The sequence below is a fragment of the Helianthus annuus genome, chromosome 9 (assembly GCF_002127325.2).
Source record: "Helianthus annuus cultivar XRQ/B chromosome 9, HanXRQr2.0-SUNRISE, whole genome shotgun sequence".
NCBI classification, from domain to species: Eukaryota; Viridiplantae; Streptophyta; class Magnoliopsida; order Asterales; family Asteraceae; genus Helianthus; species Helianthus annuus.
Window position 1 is genome coordinate 123479937 of NC_035441.2, and position 23859 is coordinate 123503795.

The 23859-nt window shown below is 36.8% G+C and overlaps 2 protein-coding genes across 2 annotated transcripts; both read left to right on the top strand.

The window, feature by feature from the left end:
- Window positions 1-4872: 4872 nt before the first annotated feature.
- On the top strand, window positions 4873-7476 carry LOC118482082 ((E)-beta-ocimene synthase, chloroplastic-like). The gene is made up of 2 exons (XM_035977554.1): window positions 4873-5021; window positions 5591-7476. The coding sequence occupies exons 1-2, from the start codon at window positions 4962-4964 to the stop codon at window positions 5945-5947; spliced, it is 417 nt and encodes a 138-aa protein (XP_035833447.1). The 5' UTR covers window positions 4873-4961; the 3' UTR covers window positions 5948-7476.
- A 2613-nt stretch (window positions 7477-10089) lies between these two features.
- On the top strand, window positions 10090-23332 carry LOC110878487 ((E)-beta-ocimene synthase, chloroplastic-like). Its single transcript, XM_035977021.1, has 7 exons — window positions 10090-10218; window positions 10300-10516; window positions 21571-21940; window positions 22053-22271; window positions 22351-22493; window positions 22575-22816; window positions 22892-23332. Exons 1-7 carry the CDS (start codon window positions 10090-10092, stop codon window positions 23195-23197), a joined length of 1626 nt encoding a protein of 541 aa, XP_035832914.1. The 3' UTR covers window positions 23198-23332.
- The last annotated feature ends 527 nt before the right edge of the window (window positions 23333-23859 follow it).

The following is a 23859-nucleotide window of genomic DNA, read 5'->3' on the forward strand; positions in this document are numbered from 1 at the left end:
ACAAACACATGAATTTGCTATGAATGTGGCCAATTCTATTACATAGTCAATAATAAGTTTGTACGATAAGACACTTTGTACGTGAACTTAACCTACATATTAAAAAATAAGTTTGTACGATAAGACACTTTGTATGTGAACTTAACCTACGTATTAAAAAATAAATTTCAAAAGGATAATAACCACATATATATAGCCTAAGCTGTAACACCCCGTGTTACGAAAGTCAAAGTCAAAGTCAAGATTGAAGTCAAAGGAAGAAAAGATTGCTAATTGCGATCTTTCACTCCTTGCTTAATTTTTGATTTGACCACTTTGACTTGTAATCGAATCTTTTGTTTTAATCGCTTTATTTGTATTATGTGGAGTATCTATTAATAATCGAGGTTAATCGATGATTATCGCATGTTTTATCGCTTTATCACTAATCGCATCGCAATCACGCTCGCACCTTGACTGTTAGATTCTGAATATTGTTTAATGTGTGTGTGCTACCTATGTGTTAATTGTGCATGTTTACTTTCTGTTTTGTGGTGATTAATCGAAACGCAATCGCAACCCTATCGCAACGCAACTTAATCGCAAACGCTTAACGCAAGTTATTTATAGTGATTGTATGTTATATATAGTAGTTAGGTTATTTGTGTAGCTAATGGGTAATTCTATCGCATCGCTCACTCGAAGCGCATCGCAACGCTCAGCACGCGAATCGAAACGATAAAACTCAGCACGTCGGACACCTGGATCGAATGGCCAACCGATCGAGTGGCCATCCGATCGAGGCGCCATCCGATCAGTGGCCAATCCGACCCTTGTGCACTTTCCTCTTTTAGAAACCCTATAAATACCCTCCTGTCACATCATTTGTGATGTGACAGCTCCTCCACTCGACCAGCAGCACTTAAGCCTTCTTTCTCTCGATTTCTCGCGATTCTTGTAAGTTTTCAACCTAAATCTTGTACTTCTATGATCTACACACACTTCTTCATCATTTTCTCCTTTGAATCTTAACTTTTAACCGTGAAATCAACGAATTTGAGGTGTTCTAGGGTGATGTCATCATGGAGTTCTTATGAACTTCAAGATTTGGCTTCATTCCACCAAGAACAACTTAGATCTGAAAGATTTCCACATGAATAAACAACGATTTCGCATAGATCTAAACATTTCAAGGTAAAAAGGATTGAAAGATGGTTTTCCAACTTTCTTTCAACTCTTTTACACTCGATGCACTCAAAACCGATAGAATCGGAGCTCGTTCTGATCTTCTACTCTTTCTTAGTGATGAGTTTGTTCAAGATCTGGTTACTATCAAGGAGACAAACGACTTCGGGTTAAACAAGAACAACCGTCACGAACCAGTAAACTAATCGGATTTGGGTGATTCTTGTTCGATCGGACGACTTGGGACTGAACGAGGTTCTGTTGTTTAGTAGGTTGTCAAACCATCGCGAACAAACCGCAAACTTTCAAAATAATCAAGTTCAAAACGATCAGATGCGTTGGGACGGATTGCCGTCCGATCGGATTGCCGTCCGATTGGATTTTCGTCCGATCGGATTGCCATCCAATCGAACTGCACATCTGATCGGACGGCAATCCGATCGGATTGCACTTGAGGTTCAACACTTAACAATTCTCAACATGTTCAATACATAGTCAGTTTTAACGGATTGCCATCCGATCGGATTGCTATCTGATCGAGTGACAATCCTGCTGTGAAGTTATCCTCTGAGAAATACCTCGCCGAACGGATCGCCACCTGATCGAACTGCCGTTCGATCGATCGACCTGAAGAGTAGAGATACTTCTCTGTTTTCAAAATGCTACAACGAAAACTTCAAAGCCATCATACACAAGCACATCCTTACCAAACGAATGTCAATCCAATCGAATTGCCATCCGATCGGATGACCATCCGAACGGATTGACATCCGATCGAATGGTCAACCGATCGGATTACCAATCGATACATTGGTCACTTTGCACCGTTCAACGCACCGCTCATTGTTATGCCATCGTTAACTGTTCAGGCTAATCTCTCAGCGCTCCCTTCAATCCAAGAGAGTGTTTACTTGTTAAACGTTATCTGTGAGTATACTCAAACCCTTTTTGCTTTACGCACTTTTGGGTGTTACATACGTTACTTATTCTAAATCACAATCAACACACAACGCAAACACTATTTATAAGCTAACCGTTATTTCATGCTACGTGTTATTCGATGAATGCTTGTATGTTATGTTAACACAGTGATTGCTGCCTGACATCTTAGCAACGATAGTACTATAGTTTGGACTCAGCACCTGTCGTGGACGGGGGTTGTTAAGGGCTTTACTTCACGTGTCCCAGTAGGGATATGTGTTGCGCATTCTACAACTTGCAGTCACGTCTGTGCATATTTCTCTGTCGATAACCTACATGCCTTCACTTTGTACATGTACATGTACATGCTGGTTATGCGTAAACGATTTAGAACTCTTGTATATCTATCAAACTTGTATGCTCACCTTTATACTCTGTGTATTGACTTTATTTTAACGTATGTGACAGGTTCTTAGGATACTTCCTTGATTTTCATGGAATCAAGTTAGGGGTCTAGTTATGTCACGCTTAAATCTGAGTGGTCGAGACAGTATTTGTTTTTGAGATAATTGTTTGTAATAACAGTTTTATTTGGATATGTTGTGGTATGGGACATGACGTTTTAATATCTGGTAATTAATAGTTGTTATGGATACTCATGGACAATCAGTTTCGCTCAGTGCCATACCCCGATGTTTTCGCCATCGGTTGGGGTGTGACATAAGCTAAACCCATCTAATTTATCTATCTAAATCGTGAACCTCATGCTGCTTATGATGAATTGAGACAGTGGCGAAACTTGAGATTTCCGACCGGGGGGTCGAAAATGTATATACCCAAAAATTTCTATAAGACCGGGGGGCCGAAAATGTGTATACCAAAAAAAATTTATACGAAAACTACATACTCTCCACTAATGAGCGAAAAGTTCGGGGGGTGGGGGGCGGGAGGGGAAGTTACGCCACTGAATTGACATGTGACAAATCCTTAAGAAATAGTCCATATGTCAGATTGAATCCTTGAGAAATAGTCGATATGTCAGATTGAAACTGCTTGAGTAAGCCGTGTCCAAATTTAAAAAAGCGGGTAAATTACAGTTTTCGTCCTTTATGTTTGTACTGGATTACAATGGATGACCTTTACCTTTAATAATTACAGTTACAATCCTTTTTTTGTAAAACTTGTTACACCCTACGTCCTTTGACCCTAACCCGGTTACTTTTCAAGGTTAAATCTAGTCATGTGCGTCACACATGAGGGTATAATTGTCATTTTACCTATTTATTAAAAAGGAAAAATTACAAGTTTTGTCTTTTATCTTTATACCACTTTTCAGGCGGTGTCCTTTTTAACGAATGTTGACAGGCGGTGTCCTTTACTAGTTATTTTGTTGCAAGTTTAGTCCTTTACACCCAACCCTGTTAAAAAACCCTATTAATTGTTGGGTGTAAATGACTAAACTTGCAACAAAATACCTAGGTAAAGGACTAAACTTGCAACAAAATACCTAGTAAAGGACACTGGCTGTCAACAATTAACAGGGTTTTTTAACTGCGTTAGGTGTAAAGGACTAAACTTGCAACAAAATACCTAGTAAAGGACACTGCCTGTCAACATTCGTTAAAAAGGACACCGCCTGAAAAGTAGTATAAAGATAAAGGACAAAACTTGTAATTTTTCCATTAAAAAACATAATAAAACACTTGATCGATATGTGTTAAACCCCCCTAACCAACAAACTTCAGTTCATATCACCTTCGCCATTACCTGCACCCACCATCACCAACCCACCACCTGCAACCACCTCTAACCACCCTCACACAACTGACCACCTGCAACCACCTCTAACCACCCTCACACAAATGACAATCTGAAAACCCTAAACCCACTACCTTCTGGATCAGATGGTTGCGGCTTCCTACTACCATATGCAAACCCTAAACCCAAACCAAATCTGAACGACGACCACCAAATCATGCCCTTATTTAACACAAATCGGAACCATAACGTCAAAAATGAGTCGCCAGAAAGCATAAAACTAGAAGTTCAGATATCGACAGAAGTCACCGGATCTTGTTCTCGCCGGAAAGCCGAACCGTATAAGCTTTGTTCTCGCCGGACTTTGTTTAAGAAAAAAAATCATCGGATCTTGTTCTTGTGTCTGATGTCACCGGACTGAAGTCACCGAATCTTTTTCTCGTGTCTGATATCAGAACCAAAAAAATCAAACACATGTGATGCACAGGTAAACAAAGACTACCAACAGGGATTTCGTGCTTTTTTGTTAGTGAAAGTTTGGTGGGTCACGATGGGATTGGAGATGGGGTTATGGTGAAGAGAGTTTAAGATGTCTGAGTGACGTGAAGATATTGTATGGGTTTTAGCACAGACTGCCATTGATGGTGCGATGGTGCGAGTCTCTGGTTTTAGCAGAGACCGCCATTGATGTTGAGAGGTAGTATAGGGGGAGAGAGAGAAATGGAGAGAAAAGGGTTTATAGATTTTTATTAAGTTTTAGTCTTGAAATGACTGTTTTGCCCTCATATGGGGTGCACATGTTCTCAGTTAACTGAAATTTTTAACCAAGTTAGGGTCAAAGGACGTAAGGTGTAACATGTTTTACAAAAAAAGGACTGTGACTGTAATTATTGAAGATAAAGGTCAACCATTGCAATCCAATACAAACATAAAAGACGAAAACTGTAATTTACTCTAAAAATGCCTGAACATATAGTTTATAAAGAAATATGTTATTCTATAAATACCAAATCGAAACATCCTACAAATTGTAGAACTAAGCAGAGGTAGGGAACATTGTGATTGTTTGTATTTGGTGTGAACCCAGACCAAAGTATCTCAAGCTGATTCGGTTAACCATGTACCAGCGAACTACGTGGAGTCATAGCTTTATTCAGGTGTTAGATGATAATTTCCCGGTAACATAATCTAACTTTTATTTATTATCCTAATTATTGTTATTTATATTATTGTTACTACTATTACTTCTGTTGTTGTTGTTAGTAGTATTTTTAATATTATTATCACTATTATTAGTTATTATTAGCATATCTATTATTACTATAAAAATTGTGTAACCTTGAACACGCACTTTGAAACCCATTTATCTTTACAAGTAAAACGGGTTGTAAACAAGTTGGAGGGTCATATACTAGTTGTTGGTTGTAACAAACGTATGAACCTGTTGACAAATTGTTGAAATAGGTTAAACAAGCTCTAAATTGGTTTGACTCGTTGAACTTAAAAAGTACTCCTTTAGTCTTCTTATAATCGCATAGTAACAGCTTTATGGATCGACCTATTTTTCAACTCGAACACTACCCGACTACCCGTATTATTAAATGATGATTCCAGGCCATAGCTTTATCCAGGTCTTCGATGATAATTACCAGCTGGTAACGTATCATACTTTATATTTCATGTGATAGGGCATAAAATATTATGTGTATAGTAGTATATCATCCATATAATGATTCTGTTATCACAGATCGACTACAAGGGGAAGCTGAGAGAGCTAGAGAAGAAAGTAAAGGTGTTGAATGTTAAGTTTGAAAATGGTAGTTTCAGTACCTTGGAACTGCTTGAACACATAGATGATATAGAAAAGATGGGTCTTGGATATCGGTTCCAAAACGGTATACGCAAATTACTAGACGTAGTCGCACTAAGATATGGAATCGATGTTGGGCTTGAAGAAAAAGAAGAGAGTCTTCATGAGGCATCTCTTGAATTCAGGATTCTTGGTGTTGGGCATGAAGAAAAAGAAGAGAGTCTTCATGAGGCATCTCTTGGATTCAGGATTCTTAGAGAACATGGTTATAATGTGTCCCAAGGTACTTCCTAAGTTTCTCTTTATAACTCATATATCACATTATAATTATAACTATATTATATTATAATTATAATGTATATTAAATTTCTTTTCAAAGTTTTTTCCACAACATGACTCCCTTCACAAAATCCTATAAGTGGCTTTCTTTGGTACACATTTATTACTCATGATTCCATTCTTTACAAAATCGTGGCTTTCTTTGGCACACATGTTAAAATCAATATTTTAGCTTTTTTATTTGTTTGTATTATAATATTTATAGTCAATTTTACATCGATTTTATTTTTTCCTTATAACTTTTAAACTTTATATTATAATATTGGGTAAAGATCAAATAGAAGTTTGATCTTGCTAGGCAGGTTAAGAAGCTATCTTAGCCTTACACATAGCAAGGTAGAAAAACAAAAAAAAAATTTAGTCCATCATATATTAGTTTCAAATCTAAAAAAACCCAATACTTTCTTTCATCCTTATTGTTTATCTCACCCTACCCCAACCATCACCAACTCCGCCGCCACCACTATCGTTGTTGGCCTAACGCTGACTACAAGCATCAAAATCGTCTGATTGTTGCTTCAAATTGAAGCAATTCGATGTTCGTGTTCATAGATCTAGAGTTTCCGTAGAGACTAGAGACCGTTTGGTCCTCCCGTAGCGATTCGATGTTCATGTTCGTAAATCTTTTATCGCTTGAAAAATTATGAGGATTTACACTTTACTTCCTCTTCATCATTCATTATTCTTTGTAAGACTTTCTTTGGAATTTAAATATGGTATCATCAGCTCATTTATCATTATTGCATTTTATGGATTTCATGATCAAACTATTATTTTTATTGTCATTTTCTATTTTTAGAAAATTATTGTTATTAGTATGTTGACAACGAGCATGTAAGATGTTTCTTACACAATTTTCGATTTATAACGCAACGAAAAACTTGACATCCTATTCTATTGCGTTTTTGAATTGTGTTTTACCAGTTTTTTGTGTTTAGTTCCAGCTCATTGTGTTTTAGTGCATTACGTTTTGTATTGAGTTTTTATAGTCTTTGGGTGAATTGCGTTTTACGTTATCTTAGTTTTTACTATTTTAGTAAACGATTTTTTTTTTGTGTGTTTTTAGTCTATGTGTTTTAGAAAAAAAAAACACATATCTTTGTTTGTAGTCTATTGCATTTTAGAAAAAAAAAAAAAAAAAACACATTTTTTGTGTTTGTAGTTTATTACGTTATAGAAAAAAACACATTTTTTTTGTTTATAGTCCATTGCGTTAAAAAAAAACACTTTTCTTTGTGTTTTTAGTTTATTACGTTTTAGAAAAAATACGTTTTTTGTGTGTTTGTAGTCTATTGCGATTTAGGAAAAACACATTTTTTTTGTGTTTTGAGTCCCTTGCGTTTACAAAACATTTTTCTTTGTGTTTTTAGTCTATTACGTTTTAGAAAAAGCACGTTTTTTTGTGTTTTTAGTATATTGCGTTTTAGGAAAAAAAAAACACATTTCTTTGTGTTTTTAGTCTATTTAATTTTAGAAAAAAAAAATTCTTTGTGTTTTTAGTCAATTATGTTTTGTAAAAAAAAACACATTTTTCTGTTTTTTGCTCATTGCGTTTAAAAAAAAAACTCAATTTTTGTGTTTTTAGTCAATTGCAAACCGATGTTTTAAGCCTTTTGATCAGAACGAGGATACGAGTCGATTGATATAAATCTTACCTCAAAATACTGCCCTCAACCCACAAAAACGGTGCTTCAGTTCAGGTGTTTAAATTCCAATTAACAAAATCAAGCAATTTCGAACACAATTTCGAGGTAAGTGTTACATCAATCGACTTGTATCCTCGTTCTGATCAAAAACACTAAAACATCGGTTTGTAATTCGGAAAACAAACTTAACTCCGTTAAGCTATTTTAACGGCGGACTATTTAAAAAAAAATTGACCAATTCAGATTATTATCAGCTAATAACTGGCTTGAGATTATTATCAGGTTAAAAAGGTGGAATTATTTATTTTCAATTTGTCTTTAATAATATGATAAAAAGAAAAACTCCTAAAAAATAATTATTTTTATTTTACTTTACTTTACCCCACGTCTCTTTTATTTAAAATGTGCTAGTCTATTTAAATTTGTTTGACTTTTATTTAATTTATGTATTTACTCTATTATTTTACTTATTTAGTTATAATTTACTATTTTTTATATAAGTATATTTTATGACCCCCCGCTTCAAGGTTTTGACTTTGGAATTAAAAAAATATTGAAGTGTTGTATCCTTCTTATTTCTTTCTTAGAGTTAAATGCCATTTTAGTCCCTGTGATTTGGGGCATTTTACCAGTTTAGTACAAAGGTTTTATTTATAACCTGTGGGTCCAAAAAGGTTTCACAGTTGCCATTTTAGTCCACTTGGTTAACTTCATCCATTTTTCTGTTAACGAGAAGGCCAATTCGGTCATTTTGTATGTAATTCTGTTAACTAAAAGGGCAATTCAGCCATATAAAATGACCGAATTGGCCTTCTCGTTAACAGAAAAAATGGATGAAGTTAACCTAGTGGACTAAAATGGCAACTGTGAAACCTTTTTGGACCCACATATTAAAAATGAAACCTTTGGACTAAACTGGCAAAATGACCCAAACCACAGGGACTAAAATGGCATTTAACTCTCTTTCTTATTTCATGTATATTGGTCGGTAGAGGTTTTTATTGACGTACGCAAATGAAGATTTAAAAATTTTTATTGCAACCCTTTGTATTAAAATTTCAATTTTCTATTTTCGCTGAAGAAGATGACCTGATATTTTGATAAACTTTTAACTCGAGAGTCTTTTTTTTTTTGTAATTTCACCAATCCACTAAAAAACGTTCCAAAGTGATTAGACCATGTGTAGTAGTAATGCCCCTACCATTGGGCATTTTGTGTCATGCGGCAGCCCATTCAGCAATGGGACATTATGGGGCGTTTTTTTAAAATGTGTGTAGTGGGTATGTGGACATTGTGGGGCATTATGTTAAAACAAGTGTAAAAGAATTAAATAAAAAAAACCAACAAAAAAAGCTATTGGACAAAAAAAAAGAACGCTGCATGTGATTGGCCAAAGAAAACGAAGTTGGGCATGGATTAAAGAACGTTGCAGACCAAATTTCGCTCAAAAACGCCCCGGGGGCGATCATAGGGGCGTGGAGGGGCGTGCTTTCTTCAAAAAACGCCCAAAATTAATACCACTATGGGTGGTCTTATGTGAAATCCATACTAAAATGTGATAATGTGATTATTGATTTGAGTGTGAGTCGGTAAAATTTTAATGCTTTTATTTGGTTTATAAGAAGATTTATGAGTCACATAATAGGCGATTCCTCAATAGTAAAGTTGGAGTATACTAAAGAAGACCTTATAATTTATAAACTTCCGAATGTGCTGACTTGACCGACCTAACTTGACCCGAACCGCACCAAAAAAAAATATAATACAGCAATAGCCAAACGACCCCTAAAAATTTCCGCACCACATGAAAAAATTTCTAAGTCAGCCACTCTTCTTGCATGATGTTTTTAGATATTTCAACTACCCTCATGATATTTTCTATCGGTAATACTTTTTTAATATACATCTTCATTCATTAATTTTTTAAATGAAATTAGGATTTCCCTACCACGCGTTGCGATGGAGAATCCGTGTATGAACTAAACGTTAAAGATGAGTACAAAGCTGCAAAATATAAATCTCATGTAAAACAACCAAACACAAAATAAAATTTAACAAATAGAAGAAAAAAATAGTGAGGCAGTGTTGCAATCCGATACGCCAGAGATTACCAACGTACAACAACCACTATCGCAGCCACTCATGATTGTGGGTGGTAGTAGATAAAGAAAAGATAAAACCGGGAAATCGAGTTTAATTTAGGACGTAATTTAGGATAACTCGAGTAAAATCGTGGCATATCCAAATTACTCTCTTATACAAAAACCAACTGGCACCTTTTCATATACATACAGATATCAATTCGCATCCGTTGGTAAAAAAAGAAACGATGCTTCGGTTCGTGTAACCGCCACTTCAAACATAAAAAATGTATACATACAAAAACACAACCAAAATAACCGACGCAACTTGGGTTAACGCCATGGCCATAAACAATTTAAAAACTTGAGAATGGACACACCGTTATGGCACCGACAAAACCATTCAAAAACCGTCATCCAACAAAATCATTTAACAACTGCCGTTGATAATCAAACCGACGCGTCTTCACTCCAACCACCGTCTCGCCCGTCCGCTACCGTTTCACACCCTATATAACATCACCGATCTGTATATTTACAATTATTTCTTGGTTGCCGCAAACAAGACGTGTTGATGTAGAACGACAACAGAGAGGCGGTGATCACTAATCACAGAGGAAGTTTGATGACGGTAGCGGTTGTTCTCCGGCGACGCGCACGTTCTTTGCCTCAAAGACCAACTTTTCCAGTGCCGGTTTCGGCAACGATCTTCAAATGCTTCACCATCACGGTTCAAACAGATGAGAAGGATGCTGATGGGCGTGGTGCTGGGGTTTGGGATGGGTTATGGGCGACCCGTGCATAAAACGACGATTGTCGCGACAACTTCTGCATATACAGAGGAGGATTGAGATTGTAGAGTGGTGGAGGAATTTTGTGTTTGATGATAAATAACCACAGAGAAGATCGTAAGTTTTTCCTATTAATCTCAAACCATTGTTTTGAGATATGTATGGCTTCATTTATTAGTTATTGTTGCAGGGGTTTACAATTACACCCATGGTTTTGTTTCTTACTGTGGGCAATACCCCTGGTTTTATTTAAATATAGTTAAAAGTTAAATTTGTACATCTAGATATGCATTGCCTTTAATCTGCAATAGTTTCATTTAAATATAATTTTTTTTGAACGGTTAATTTCTTTAATCCTCTGTCGTCTGTGGGACTTGAACCCAAGACCTTCTCCTTTCCAACCTAGGTGTTTTAAAGGCTTTGCCTTTGCCAATGAACCACCACCCCATTGGTATTTAAATATAATTTTAATTTATATTTGTACAAAGCATTGCCTTTAATCTACGATGTACAAAATCATTTGTATTCTTTTATCTTTACAAGTTCAGTATTTGTATGCATTAAACTTATGGGGTATTTTTTTTAATAATTACTCAATGTAATTTAATATAAGAGAGTAATTTAACTTAACGTAACTCATTTTGCTACTATTATTTTTTTAATAACTATGTAATATTTATCCCGTATAGCTAATTCAATTTGATTTATTTTTTTACTTTTTTACTTTTTTGTATTTTACTATTTATCTACTATTTTTTAATGAAACTATAGAAGATTAAAAAAAACATGATTAAACTTTATGCTTTCGCATAATCCTAATTCGATAAACTTTGTGTATACTAATATTTAAGTAGTTGTAATACTTGATGAATTAACTCATGTCTGGCATATGCTTTAATCAAAACATTTTTGTCGTTGTAATTCTTAGTTGTATATGTATGTTGGTTGGATATGTACGTTTTCATGCTTATGTCTAATATTATTGTCTTTGCATGAAACCTTGGATGAATATTTTTTTTTTCTTTTTTGTCATTCTACTATGTGGTGCCGCTGATAGCTTAAAGGAAAAGGTGTACATGTACTAATCGATCTTTGTCTTAATTGTTGAGTGTTATGTGCCTTATGTCCTAGGCTTGATGCAAAACTACTATGGAGCCGGGGCCTCACTGAAAGAACTTTTCTATTCCTACGGGGTAGATGTAAGATTGTCAACATTTTACCCTTCTCACACTCTAGATCAACTTTGTTATTAGTGGGATTTACTGAGTATGATGATGATTTTAAAACGTAACGTGTATCTTTGTTTTTTTTAATAATTTATTAAAAACTTTCATAATCAACATTCCGCCGCAACGTGCGGGTAACGCCAACTCGTTTATTACAATTAATAAATAAACCTAATAAAAACAAAGATAAAACTATATTATTCTAAAAGTAAAAAAAAAAATATAGAAAATATAACACACAAATTGTTTATCATATTTAATGCATAGAAAACATTTGAGTATAAATTATGAATTAGTTATATTTTCTATCTGGTTTATAAAAATAAAATAAAATATGCCGGGGTTTCATATGGTTAAAGTGGAAAAAGAAAATTTTTGATTAACAAAATGTTGGTGCACTTGTGTCTGTACTTTGTCTGTATTCGGTCTGTATGTAAACGATGTCCTTGTCAGTCCTGTAAGTTGACAAAGTCAACCATCCTCCTGGTTTGACTTAGTCAACAGTTGAAAGATGTACTGTGTCGAAGGATAAGAGGTCGAAGGATAATGTGGATCCTTCGACCTCATCGAAAGATATGGTTCGAATCATAGACCTCGAAAGGTAATCTTTCGAGGTCCTTGATGATCTTTCGAATACTTGGTCTTCGATAGATGATCCTTCGGACCATCTATCAGATCCTTCGATCAGACATGCTAGGCTGGGTATATATATACCCATGCAGTGTTGAGTTTAAGACAGGATGCACACAGACAGAACACACACATCCGAGAGATATTGTTGAGAGCATTCTGTCCAGAAAACACACACACACTTTGAGAGTTTACATGTTAGATTTGTAAACATTGTGCTTGTAACCGAAACCTTCATTTGCATTAATACAAGTTGTGTTAATCGGTGAACCCTTGTGTGTTGTGTTTATACTTGCTTAATCCCGGTTTGCTCGCTAGCTTGGATTCCGCACTCGCTAGTGGGTTAGTATAACAAGGTTTGAGGTTCGTCATCCGACAAAAAGGGACCTACAAGTGGTATCAGAGCTTGGCTCTTTACCTTGTTTAAAACCGGGTTTTTCAAGTTCTTGGTGTGTGTTTGAACACTTGGTTTAACACCCGTTTTTGTTGGTTTTTCTACACTTTTAAACTGGAAAACGTGTTTTAAACTTACCGGGAGTGTTCAAGTTTGGGTTGGGTAACTTAAAAACTTGTTTTTGAGTGTGTTGGTAATTTCCGGCCATATTCCGGTCAATATTCCGGTGACTGGTTTGGAGATAAGGTTACCTTTTTGGGCAACCTTTCAAAGTTGGTGGGAAAGGTACAGTCTGCACATCCTTTCTGCCGAAAGTTGACTTACCTACCCATCACCTTTTCACCTACCCGTCACATCAGTGTCAGTGTGTCAGTGCACATTCGAAAGATATCCTTCGACTTCGAAAGATATCCTTCGACTTCGAAAGATCATCTTTCGATCAAGGAAGGCTCGAAAGATTATCATCCTTCGACCCATCCTTCGAAGTCTGAAACATATCCTTCGATAAAGGAATCTTTTCGAAAGACAGTGTCCGAAAGATAGGGATTTAACTCGAAAGATAAGGATCTTTCAAAGGAGAATCCTTCGATTTCTTGAATCTTTCGACATCATTGTTCGAGATTCAACAGTAATCTTTCGAGTACTGTTGATCCTTCGAACAATAGTTGATCTTTCGATTGTGGTCAGTTTATTGTTAACAAGTTTCTGTGATTTCAGATCTTTCGACCAGGATCCTTCGGCTGTGTGATCTTTCGGAGTATTCAGTTAGCATTTATTTTGCTCATTAATCATGAATCCGAGTTGGTGGAATCCTGCTCCAGATAGTGGTAAATATACAAGTTCAGGAGTTACTCCTTCATGGTGGGGTACACCGGCTCCTGATAGTGGAAAATACACGTGTACAAGTCTATCACCATCATGGGCCGAATCTCCAGTATCTACATCTTCACAAGCAAATGCTTTACCATCAAATCAATGGGCATTAGTAACGGGTCAAACTCCGAGTGTACAAAGTATCTTATTAAGCGAAAGCGAAACAGGAAGTTTGAATCGACCCCCAAAACTGATGAGTTTGAATGAATATCCAGGATGGGCTGAGAGGTTTAAAACATATGTTCTTGGTCAAAATACGGAACTGTGGATACGTTTCACCACAGATTTCGATCAAGCCATAGAGGTTGCTGCTTCAGAGACTGCGTCATTTGCTGATCTTCCCGAAGATAAAAAGAAAACGTATGATCTGGAAAAGAAAGCATACGCCATTCTCACCCAGGCTTTGAGCAAGGATATTTATCACCAGTTTGTCAGCTTCAAGACAACTAAGAAGTTGTGGGACGGGTTGAAAACAAGAGGAGTAGGGAATGAAGCAACACGTCAGCTGCGTCATGATCTACTCAAGAAAGAATTTGACAGCTTCGCTTGCATGGATAAGGAGTCTCTGGGAGACATGACAAGTCGTTTCTATCACCTGCTTACTGAGTTGAACAATTTTGGAGTTACAACAACTCAAGCAGAGGTGGTAAAGAAGTTTGCTGATGCCTTACCTCCTCAATGGAGTAGTTTCTTGGAAATCCTTAAGTATAACGGAGCGTTGAGAACTACAAGTTTTAACGACTTCGTGCAGCTTTTGGAAAACAAGGATCAGGAGGAAACATTGAAGGCGAAGAGAGTTCCATTGCCACAGAATCCAGAAATGTATTATGGAACTTCCAGCTCTTCGTCTGCAAGAACTGGTTCACATGCTCCAATTCAAACGGCGTTTGTCACAAGCACAGATTGTTTTGGCAATCCAATACAAGTTCCTGTTAAGCCGCCTCCCACCACAGACATATTTGGAAATCCAATCCAACCACCTTCACCTCCTCCTGCTCAACAACAACGTGCATGTTATGGAGGAACATCATCTGCTGGTCAACAATCAAAGCCAAATACAGTACAGCTCGACACTTCAAGCTTTTCCAAAGTCAGTGTAGAAGTAGCCAAGGAACACATGGAGCTACTTAACACTATAGTGAGCGCGTACTGTGGGTTGATAGAAGGTCAGATTGGCAACATTAATCTGACACAGGAAGACTATCGGCAGATAGATAAAGAAGAGATGGACTTGATGGATATCAAGTGGGCCTTTGCAAGTGCAGTGAGAAGAGCAAAGGATTGGATGGAAAGTACGGGAAGAACCAGCTTGGAAAGTAAGAGAGACACCAAGTATGGGTTCGATAAACAAGCAGTAAGGTGCTTCAACTGTGGTGAACGGGGTCACTTCAAGAGGGAATGTGCAAAGCCAGCACAGCATGGAAACCAGAACCCCTTCAGAAACCAGGGCAACCAGCAGAACCAGAACAGGAATAATGAACGTACATTAGTGCCTGTCAACAATCAAGCCAACCGGGCACTTGTAGTTCAGATGGATGAAGGTTGCGATTGGTCAATCCAGTTTGGTGGTGATGCTCCTAATGGTACAGCTTGCTTTGCTCAAGTTGTGAAGGATGTAGTTAACACCAGTGGTGGAGAATCTTCCGCCAGTGGTGGTGAATCTTCTGAAGATGAAGACTCTTCTGGGTACAGCAGGAGTGTTGATGAAGATTCATCTGGGTCAGGCGATGAGAATGTGGGTGAGACATCTGGTGTCTCGGCTGATGCTGATATTGATGAACGTTTGGATGAAGCTGCAGCACTAAGTGTTGGAAGATCTATTCTGGTGGACCAAGCTGCTTGTACTTCGTCTTCTCTCCATTCAGCCTTTATGGCTAATGTCGACAGTTCTTCAAGTCAGGTATGTGTCGATGAACCCATTGCTGTAAACTGTGATAACTGTGATAGCTTGCAGGCTAAATGTGTTAAGTTAGAGGCAAACATGTCTGAGTTGCAAGCCAAACATGATGCTTTACAAGCTAGTTTGTTTGACTTGCAAGACAAACATGGTTCCTTGAATGATGAGTGGTGTGCATTGCAAAGCAAACACGAGGCTTTGCAAGAAAAATATGATGTGACATTCATCCACAATCAGAAGTTGACTGTGGATCTTTCAAAATGCACAGAAGCCAATATGTTTTATGAAAACCATGAAAAAGAATTTAAGTCAATGATTGAGACATTAAAGAAAGATAAAACTGAATTGACTAAAATGGTTTCCAGAAAACAAACGGACATTAATTTGTATATATCTCGCCTTGAGATGATGCAAAAGGAAATGGCTTGTGTCAAAACTGAAAGTGATGCGATCCAGCTTAAGCTAGACAGTTATTTGAGCTCTAGCTATGTGTTGGATCATATCATTGACGTTCAGAAAGAAAAACGGGATGTCACATGCATAGGATACAAAAAATGTCCACCACCAGTCAGACACAATTATGATGCCATGCCTGATGAGGAGGATAGAGTGTTCTTCGAACCATCTGTTCCTCTTGATGTGAAGGAGTTTGCAGCAGGACTCGGATACCAGAAAGAAGTATCCTCAGATTCAAATGTGTCAGCAGATACATCTGTAACTGCTGAACAGAAACAGGATCCTCCAGTTGAGGTTGAGGATGCTGATTCTTCAGATGATGAATCTGATGATGCTGCTCCAGCAAAGTCTGATGCGGTAGTCAAAAATGAGGACATACCTCTTGAGAATCACATTCTATGTGATCCCCCTGCCACACCCGCTAAGACTGTTGCAACTGAGTCCTCGTCTGAGAAGGAGTCGGAGAGTGTGACCTTGCTGTACACTTTGGTTGGTGATGATAAAATTTACTCAGACAAAGATTTTCCTATTAAGAACGTTAATCAATCCTTAATCGATAAAGTCTTTGAAAATTCGACAAGTAAGTTTCTGGGGAAGAAAGGACCACATGTTACAGTTACACAGTGTCCTCCAATCCCAAGGGCTGAAGTTCGAAAACAATTTGGCAACAAGAAATTACCAGCAATGCCAAAACAGCAAAATCACACCAAGCCCAAAGGAAAGGCACCGGCTCAAGTCCAGAAGAAGCCAAATCAAAAGAAGAAGAAAAGTGTTAACTTTGTGAAATCGACGGGAACGGACAAAATTGAAACGTTTGAAAATAAATCTAACTTAGATTTTGTCAAGAAAGCTACTGTTTTGAAAAGAAATGAACAAAACAGTTCACAGCCTAGTACCTCGGGTTCACAAAGTTCAACATCATCGGCTAAGAGAACACATGATTCTTCGAGGTATGTTGAACGAAGATCATGTTTTGAGTGTGGAACCATTGGGCATATAATTCGAAATTTCCCTTATCTTCATAAGCAGAAAGAAAAGGTTAATGCTCCCCGTGATCACAATGACCGTAAGCGATCTGCTTCTGTCAGACAAGATCCCCGCCTTGTAAAAGAAAGGGAAAAGAAGCAGAAACGCCAACAGGTCAAAAAGATTGAAAAAGCAATTAAAACCGATGTGGTTCAAAAACAATCTGTTTCTGTAAAATCAGCAAATTCAAAAACTTCAAACTGTAATGAAATTAAAATTTTAAAGAATGACACTGATAAAACAAAACAGAACTGGAAACCAAAAAACGGTTAATGCATCAGGGGGACCATCACAATTTACAAACCATCAAAGACAAGAAGTTATTGTCATTGATGAAAATGGAAGACCCAAGACCACAATGGCTTGGGTCCCACTCTCTAACTAATCTCTGAGTGAGTGTGCAGGAAGTTCCAGGAGGAACTATTGATAGTCTTAGGATTGTTGATAGTGGAATGTCCTTGCACAAGATAGGCGACAGAAGAAATTGTTGCCTTTGATGGAGAGAGAGGAAAGAAAAAGAAAATTTGGATGAATGAAGTTGCAAAATTCGACAAAATGAAGAACGTGTCAAAATTTGGTCATTATGGTTTTTGATCGGGTCCACAGGAACGAATGAAGTGAAATGTGTGTCGATGCCTTGGCGTGGATTGAACATCCGCACACCATTTCTGAAAGAGAAAGTCAAAGACCTTCGCTGGTGAAATGTGAAAGACCAGCCGGACCCGGAGGTTTATGATTTTATTGCTGTCAAGAGACTTTTCAGTAGTTGCAAATTCGACTTTGAAGTCCACACCGGGTGGATATCCAGTTGGGAGAGTGCTTAGATTCCTTGCAATGCACGGAACAGTTGCAGGATACGCCTTTAAATTCTTAATCTCTCCTATACTTGTCGATATTTTAGCTGCTTTGTGAATTGTTATTATCTCGTACAGCACTCTTTGACCTGACACATTGATCTCGAATATCACCTCACACGTGATTGTTTCAATATGAAACTTGTCAATGTTGTCATGGTCCGCACCGCTTACCGACGTGCCAACTGTTTTTCCCAAAAAATTCGATAAATCTTTTCTGATAAAAACTTAATTTGGGTAACCGGCATTAAGGTCAAGCAAGAGTAAAACCAACATCGGAAAATCATTTTTGTAAATATCTTTGTGTTTTAAATTTGTCTTAGTTTATTGATTTTAGGGGGAGTAAATCAAAAAATCTGAAAATCCAAAAACATCGAAAAATTCAAAAACACAAAAACAATAGAAAAACAAAAATGAGTTTCCTGGAGAGCAAAAGAGAAAATGATAGTACATCAGTGGTCTATCCAAACCTCTTTAAACTTTAAATGCAAAACGATAAGCAGCTCTATATAAGATGTATCGGTAGGCTCACAATCATTTTAAAGTGTGCAGGGTGATATAAATCTTAATCGACTGAAGATCAGGTGGGAACCATTCATTGGCATATGGTCTTAGTACCGAAATTTCGTTTGATAGATTGCCGAGGTTCTGAGATATTCGGTCTTTATGCTGCTTATCATCTGGGTATCATGGTTGTATCTTTTACCGAAAAATAACGGGGACGCAAGTCTAGATCTTCCATGATACTATACATACGTGTACATAATACATACTGCATTCGACCTCAATAAGTGATAAACAATCACATGTCCAAAACAAATAAGTGATAAAAATATCACATTTATCCAGGTGTCAAGTTCGTCTCTCTGCTGTACGGAAGTACTGACCTGTTCACGGACTTGCACCTGTGCCCTCATGCATATGAAAATCAAGTTCCTCATCAATAAGTGATTATATCACATAGGGCTTGTTTTCAAATCAAAATAAGTGAGTATCTCACAGCTTATACGGTCAAACAGATGATAATCAGTATACTCACCGGTAAGATGAACCCTCGTGCATACCTTGATACGGGAATGTGTCGTGATGTGGATGAACACCGGTCGGTAAGTATAAATCATACCTTAACGTATCCCCTCGCCATGATTACATCTGATAAGTTGAGCTTAAGTGGACAACAATACCGATAATTGTTATAGGATGCTTATCTTAATGTTAACTAACTGAACAACAAGAGTGTTTTGGCATGACCGTACACTGATATGATTCTCTTACCCTCGAAACTCGCAAAAAGAATGTCTGTAAATATTTATGTACTGCTTAACTTTTATTATTTCTTTTAAACAGTTTCGTCGTTTGGTGCATATCAGCACGACATTAGCGGTGATGTCGTTTGATAACACTCAAAGGATTTTAAATTGTTGTCTTTTGATTTCAAAAACACGCCTAAAATCCGTGTTTTAATATAAACTTTATAAAAGCCAAAAAGATTTTATTTCTGCTTTATTTTCGATCGTACGATGTTGGAACTCGAGTCTTCGTTGCCTGAAACCTGAACAAAAACCAAAGTGACTAAATCTTCATAAACGGTCGAAATTTGCATGTTTTGAAAGTTAGAAATTGAAATTGATAAATTTATTAAACTTTCAAACTGTCGGACGGTGTTTGTTTGTGACATGGTCATGAGTGTGTCATTTGTTTATGATTAACTATATTCCAAGCAGTTGTTCTCATTACGCGTTTAGATTTCTTGCATTTGCAGATTCTAAAGGCTAGGAGAACATGGTCGATGACAAAGCTTTGGAATGAAGACGCAACATGAAGGCACTCAAACGATGAAGATGATCGAGTTGCCGCTGGCCATCATCAACACCACAAGGATCTCACTTCATAAAGATAAAGTCTTTTCACGAGCATAACTCAAGGGGGAGCTTATGTTAAGGGGGAGTTTGTCAACACACTTCCTACATGATACGGGTAGTTTGTCGATACACTCTCTGCTTTCAAGATGTGAAGACTTTGAAGATCCTCCGACATTGAAGACTTGAAAGGACATCAGAGTTTTGAGAACTCGAATACCAAAAGACCGTCGAAGTTCGAGACGAGTCTACAGCTATAGAAGATAAAGACAAAGCTACAGCCAAGGGGGAGTTTGTTGGTGCACTTGTGTCTGTACTTTGTCTGTATTCGGTCTGTATGTAAACGATGTCCTTGTCAGTCCTGTAAGTTGACAAAGTCAACCATCCTCCTGGTTTGACTTAGTCAACAGTTGAAAGATGTACTGTGTCGAAGGATAAGAGGTCGAAGGATAATGTGGATCCTTCGACCTCATCGAAAGATATGGTTCGAATCATAGACCTCGAAAGGTAATCTTTCGAGGTCCCTTGATGATCTTTCGAATACTTGGTCTTCGATAGATGATCCTTCGGACCATCTATCAGATCCTTCGATCAGACATGCTAGGCTGGGTATATATATACCCATGCAGTGTTGAGTTTAAGACAGGATGCACACAGACAGAACACACACATCCGAGAGATATTGTTGAGAGCATTCTGTCCAGAAAACACACACACACTTTGAGAGTTTACATGTTAGATTTGTAAACATTGTGCTTGTAACCGAAACCTTCATTTGCATTAATACAAGTTGTGTTAATCGGTGAACCCTTGTGTGTTGTGTTTATACTTGCTTAATCTCGGTTTGCTCGCTAGCTTGGATTCCGCACTCGCTAGTGGGTTAGCATAACAAGGTTTGAGGTTCGTCATCCGACAAAAAGGGACCTACACAAAATAATAAGGAAATAACCTCACTATAGCTAATATATATGTGGTTAAAGTGGAAAAAGGAAAACTTTGATGACCAAAATAAAAAAGAAGTAACCTACTTGTAGCTAATATGATGTAATTTAAATTTAATTTAATATATATATTATAATATTATAATTATAGTATAATATAATTATAATATAATAGGTAATTATGTAAATTTTGTTTCTCGATATAAAAGCATAGTTGTAAGCTATAGCGAATGCGGGTGCTATGACGACCTGACCCAATATAGACACGGTACCGGTGTCAGTGTTATTGGAACTGGTATCACGATTAGTTTTTATGGTTTTGGATCAATGTAAAGCACGTGTTAGTATATTTTTTGTCGTATAACAATTTTATTTTTGAGGTTTCTCTTTAATTTCTATAGATATAAAATAGCGTTTTATATCGGTAAAGTTACGACACTTGACCAAATTAAATACCGGCCGAGTCCCTGCGCGTAGCGCGGGCCAATCCACTAGTTTATACTTATTTTTTTAAAAGACGCTTTCGTGTTTCTTATCACGTATACTTACAATAAGGTAAAATTTTTGAATATGTTGTTGCGACGTCTTCTTTTAACTAAGTTTTGATATCAAATAGAGTTTTCCCAATTTCATGAGGTTCTTTTTACGTAGTGTCAATGTTCCGATGTAAATGATATTCAAAAGCGACCCGGGTTAAATATAATATATTTTTTATTTTATATTATTAAATACCTTTGTGTGTTTCTTAATGCTAAATTTTACACACTGATGTAACCATTTCATAGTTTCCGAATACACCATTGTGAAGTATTTTTATTCTCATTTCAATGTTTAGTAGTGATACGTCGCTACGCGCGATATATACTACTAGTTGTATATGTAATTGCAATATTTGAATTTACAGATTTTCTTTGGAGGTTCAAGGACAGTCAGGGTGGCTTTATGGAATGTCTACAGACAGATGTCAAGGGCTTGCTAAGTCTTTACGAAGCTTCACATCTTGCGTTTATGGAAGAAAGTGATTTGCAAGATGCGGAGTTATTTGCGGCCAAACATTTGCTAAAACTTAAGGGTCAAGAAAATGAAGCACTTGAACATATAAACCACACATTAGAATTCCCCTTGTATCATAGAATGCTTCGATTGCAAGCAAGGTGTTACATTGATGCATGCAATAAACGACAAGATGCAAATCTTCTTCTACTAGAGCTTGCAACATTAGATTTCAACAGTATTCAAGCGGCAAACAAAACAGAACTTAAAGAAGTGTCAAAGTAAAGCTCTTTTCTTAATCTATACTCAAAATAAAAGTGGACATAAATGTATAGATAATAATCAGATTTATTCCCATAATAACACCTTTCTCCCTTTATATATATATAACAGTTGGTGGAATGATATAGGCCTGGCACACAAGTTAGGCTTCGTTAGGGATCGACTTGTGGAATGCTTCTTTTGGACAGTGGGGATGGTTTTCGAACCCCAATATCATTCTTGCCGTGTAGGGCTGACTAAAGTCGGCACCTTAATTACTGTCATTGATGATATCTATGATGTTTATGGTTCTATAGATGAATTGGAGATCTTCACTGATGCTGTAAAGAGGTTTGCAATTTTGAACTGTAATTTCTATTATGTGACTCATGTTCAAATTTAAGAATTGTGCAGTTTCCAACTTTTTAAGGTGGGATATTAATGCAATGGAACATATGCCCAAGTATTTACAACTAGGCTTCAGAGCTCTTTTCGATACTATTAGTGAAATGGGTTGTATTACTTCAAATGCACCAGAAGAAGACATCACACCGATCCTAGTAAAAGTGGTTAGTATATTTAAGGAATTCTTATATTACTTAAATACACCAGCTAAAAACATCATTTTTTTATTGTGGGATTGAAACTGGGGAGAATTACTGGAAACATTCCTTGTGGAAGCAAAGTGGACTCATGACAAATACATTCCAACACTTGAAGACTATCTTGATAACGCATGGCGGTCGGTTTCAGGAGTGGTTATACTTACACATGGATACTTTTTAATTAATGAAGAAATCAACAAAGATGTTGTTGACACCTTGGAGAAGTATCATGATCTTATGAAATGGTCATCAATGGTTTTTCGACTTTACAACGATTTGGCTACTTACTCGGTATGTTTTAATGTTCATTTATTCATTAGACGTTTAATTGTCTTTTTGTCCTAATTTTTTTTTCTTTTGGATCAGAATGAGATACAAAGAGGTAAGAATGTAAATGTGATATCATGTTACATGCACGAGAGTGGTGTTTGCGAGGAAGTTGCCCGTGTATATCTAAAGACTTTAATTGATCAAGCATGGCGGAAACTGATCAAAGTGCACTTGGCTTGTTCTCGAGAGTTGGCGAACCCATTTATTGATATGGCAATTAATCTAGCTCGAATTTCTTGTTGTACATACCAATATGGTGATGGACATGGAGCTCCTGATGCTCGAGCCAAAGATCAAGTTTTGTCCGTGATTATTGAGCCCATCACAATCAGAGAATATTAAAGACATAAACTCATTTGAATACCATAATATTTTTAGGAAGGACTGTAACATCCGTGAAAAAACAGATCGTAGAAAAACCCAACTCATTGGTAGTTCGGATTTTTCACGTAATGAATAAGATGGAATTTTTATCTATTTCTTATCATTTAATTTGGTATTATTACTAAACTAATTAACGTAATTAGTAAAAATTTAAAAATATTGAGTTAGTAATAAAACTTAGTTAGGCTTGTTAAGTATTAAAGAGAAAATTGTTACCTAGGTTCGTAATTTTGAAAAAAATAACATAAAAGGGCGGCGTTGCAAGAAACGGGATTCAGACCCGTGTCTCTGCCCGGGCCAGGCGTAGCACACACACGTAAACTGCTGCACCATGTTCTATCTTCGTGATATATCTTTATCTGTTGGGTTAATCGGGTTCGTTTATGGGTCGTGGGTCGACACATTATCGGTCACGTTTCAAATGGTCAACAAGGATATTTATATTTCATGGTTTATTCTAATAGTTTATTAGGTAGAATTTGGTATATACTTTTGACCATGTCTTCAGAAAGTTTACGTGAGGATATGCATGGTGCACATGGTTGAAGAGTGGGTCTCATTGTACGTACCTATTTCCTAGGAAGACTTGGTTTATTTCGGTTTGTTTGTTAGTGTAGTAG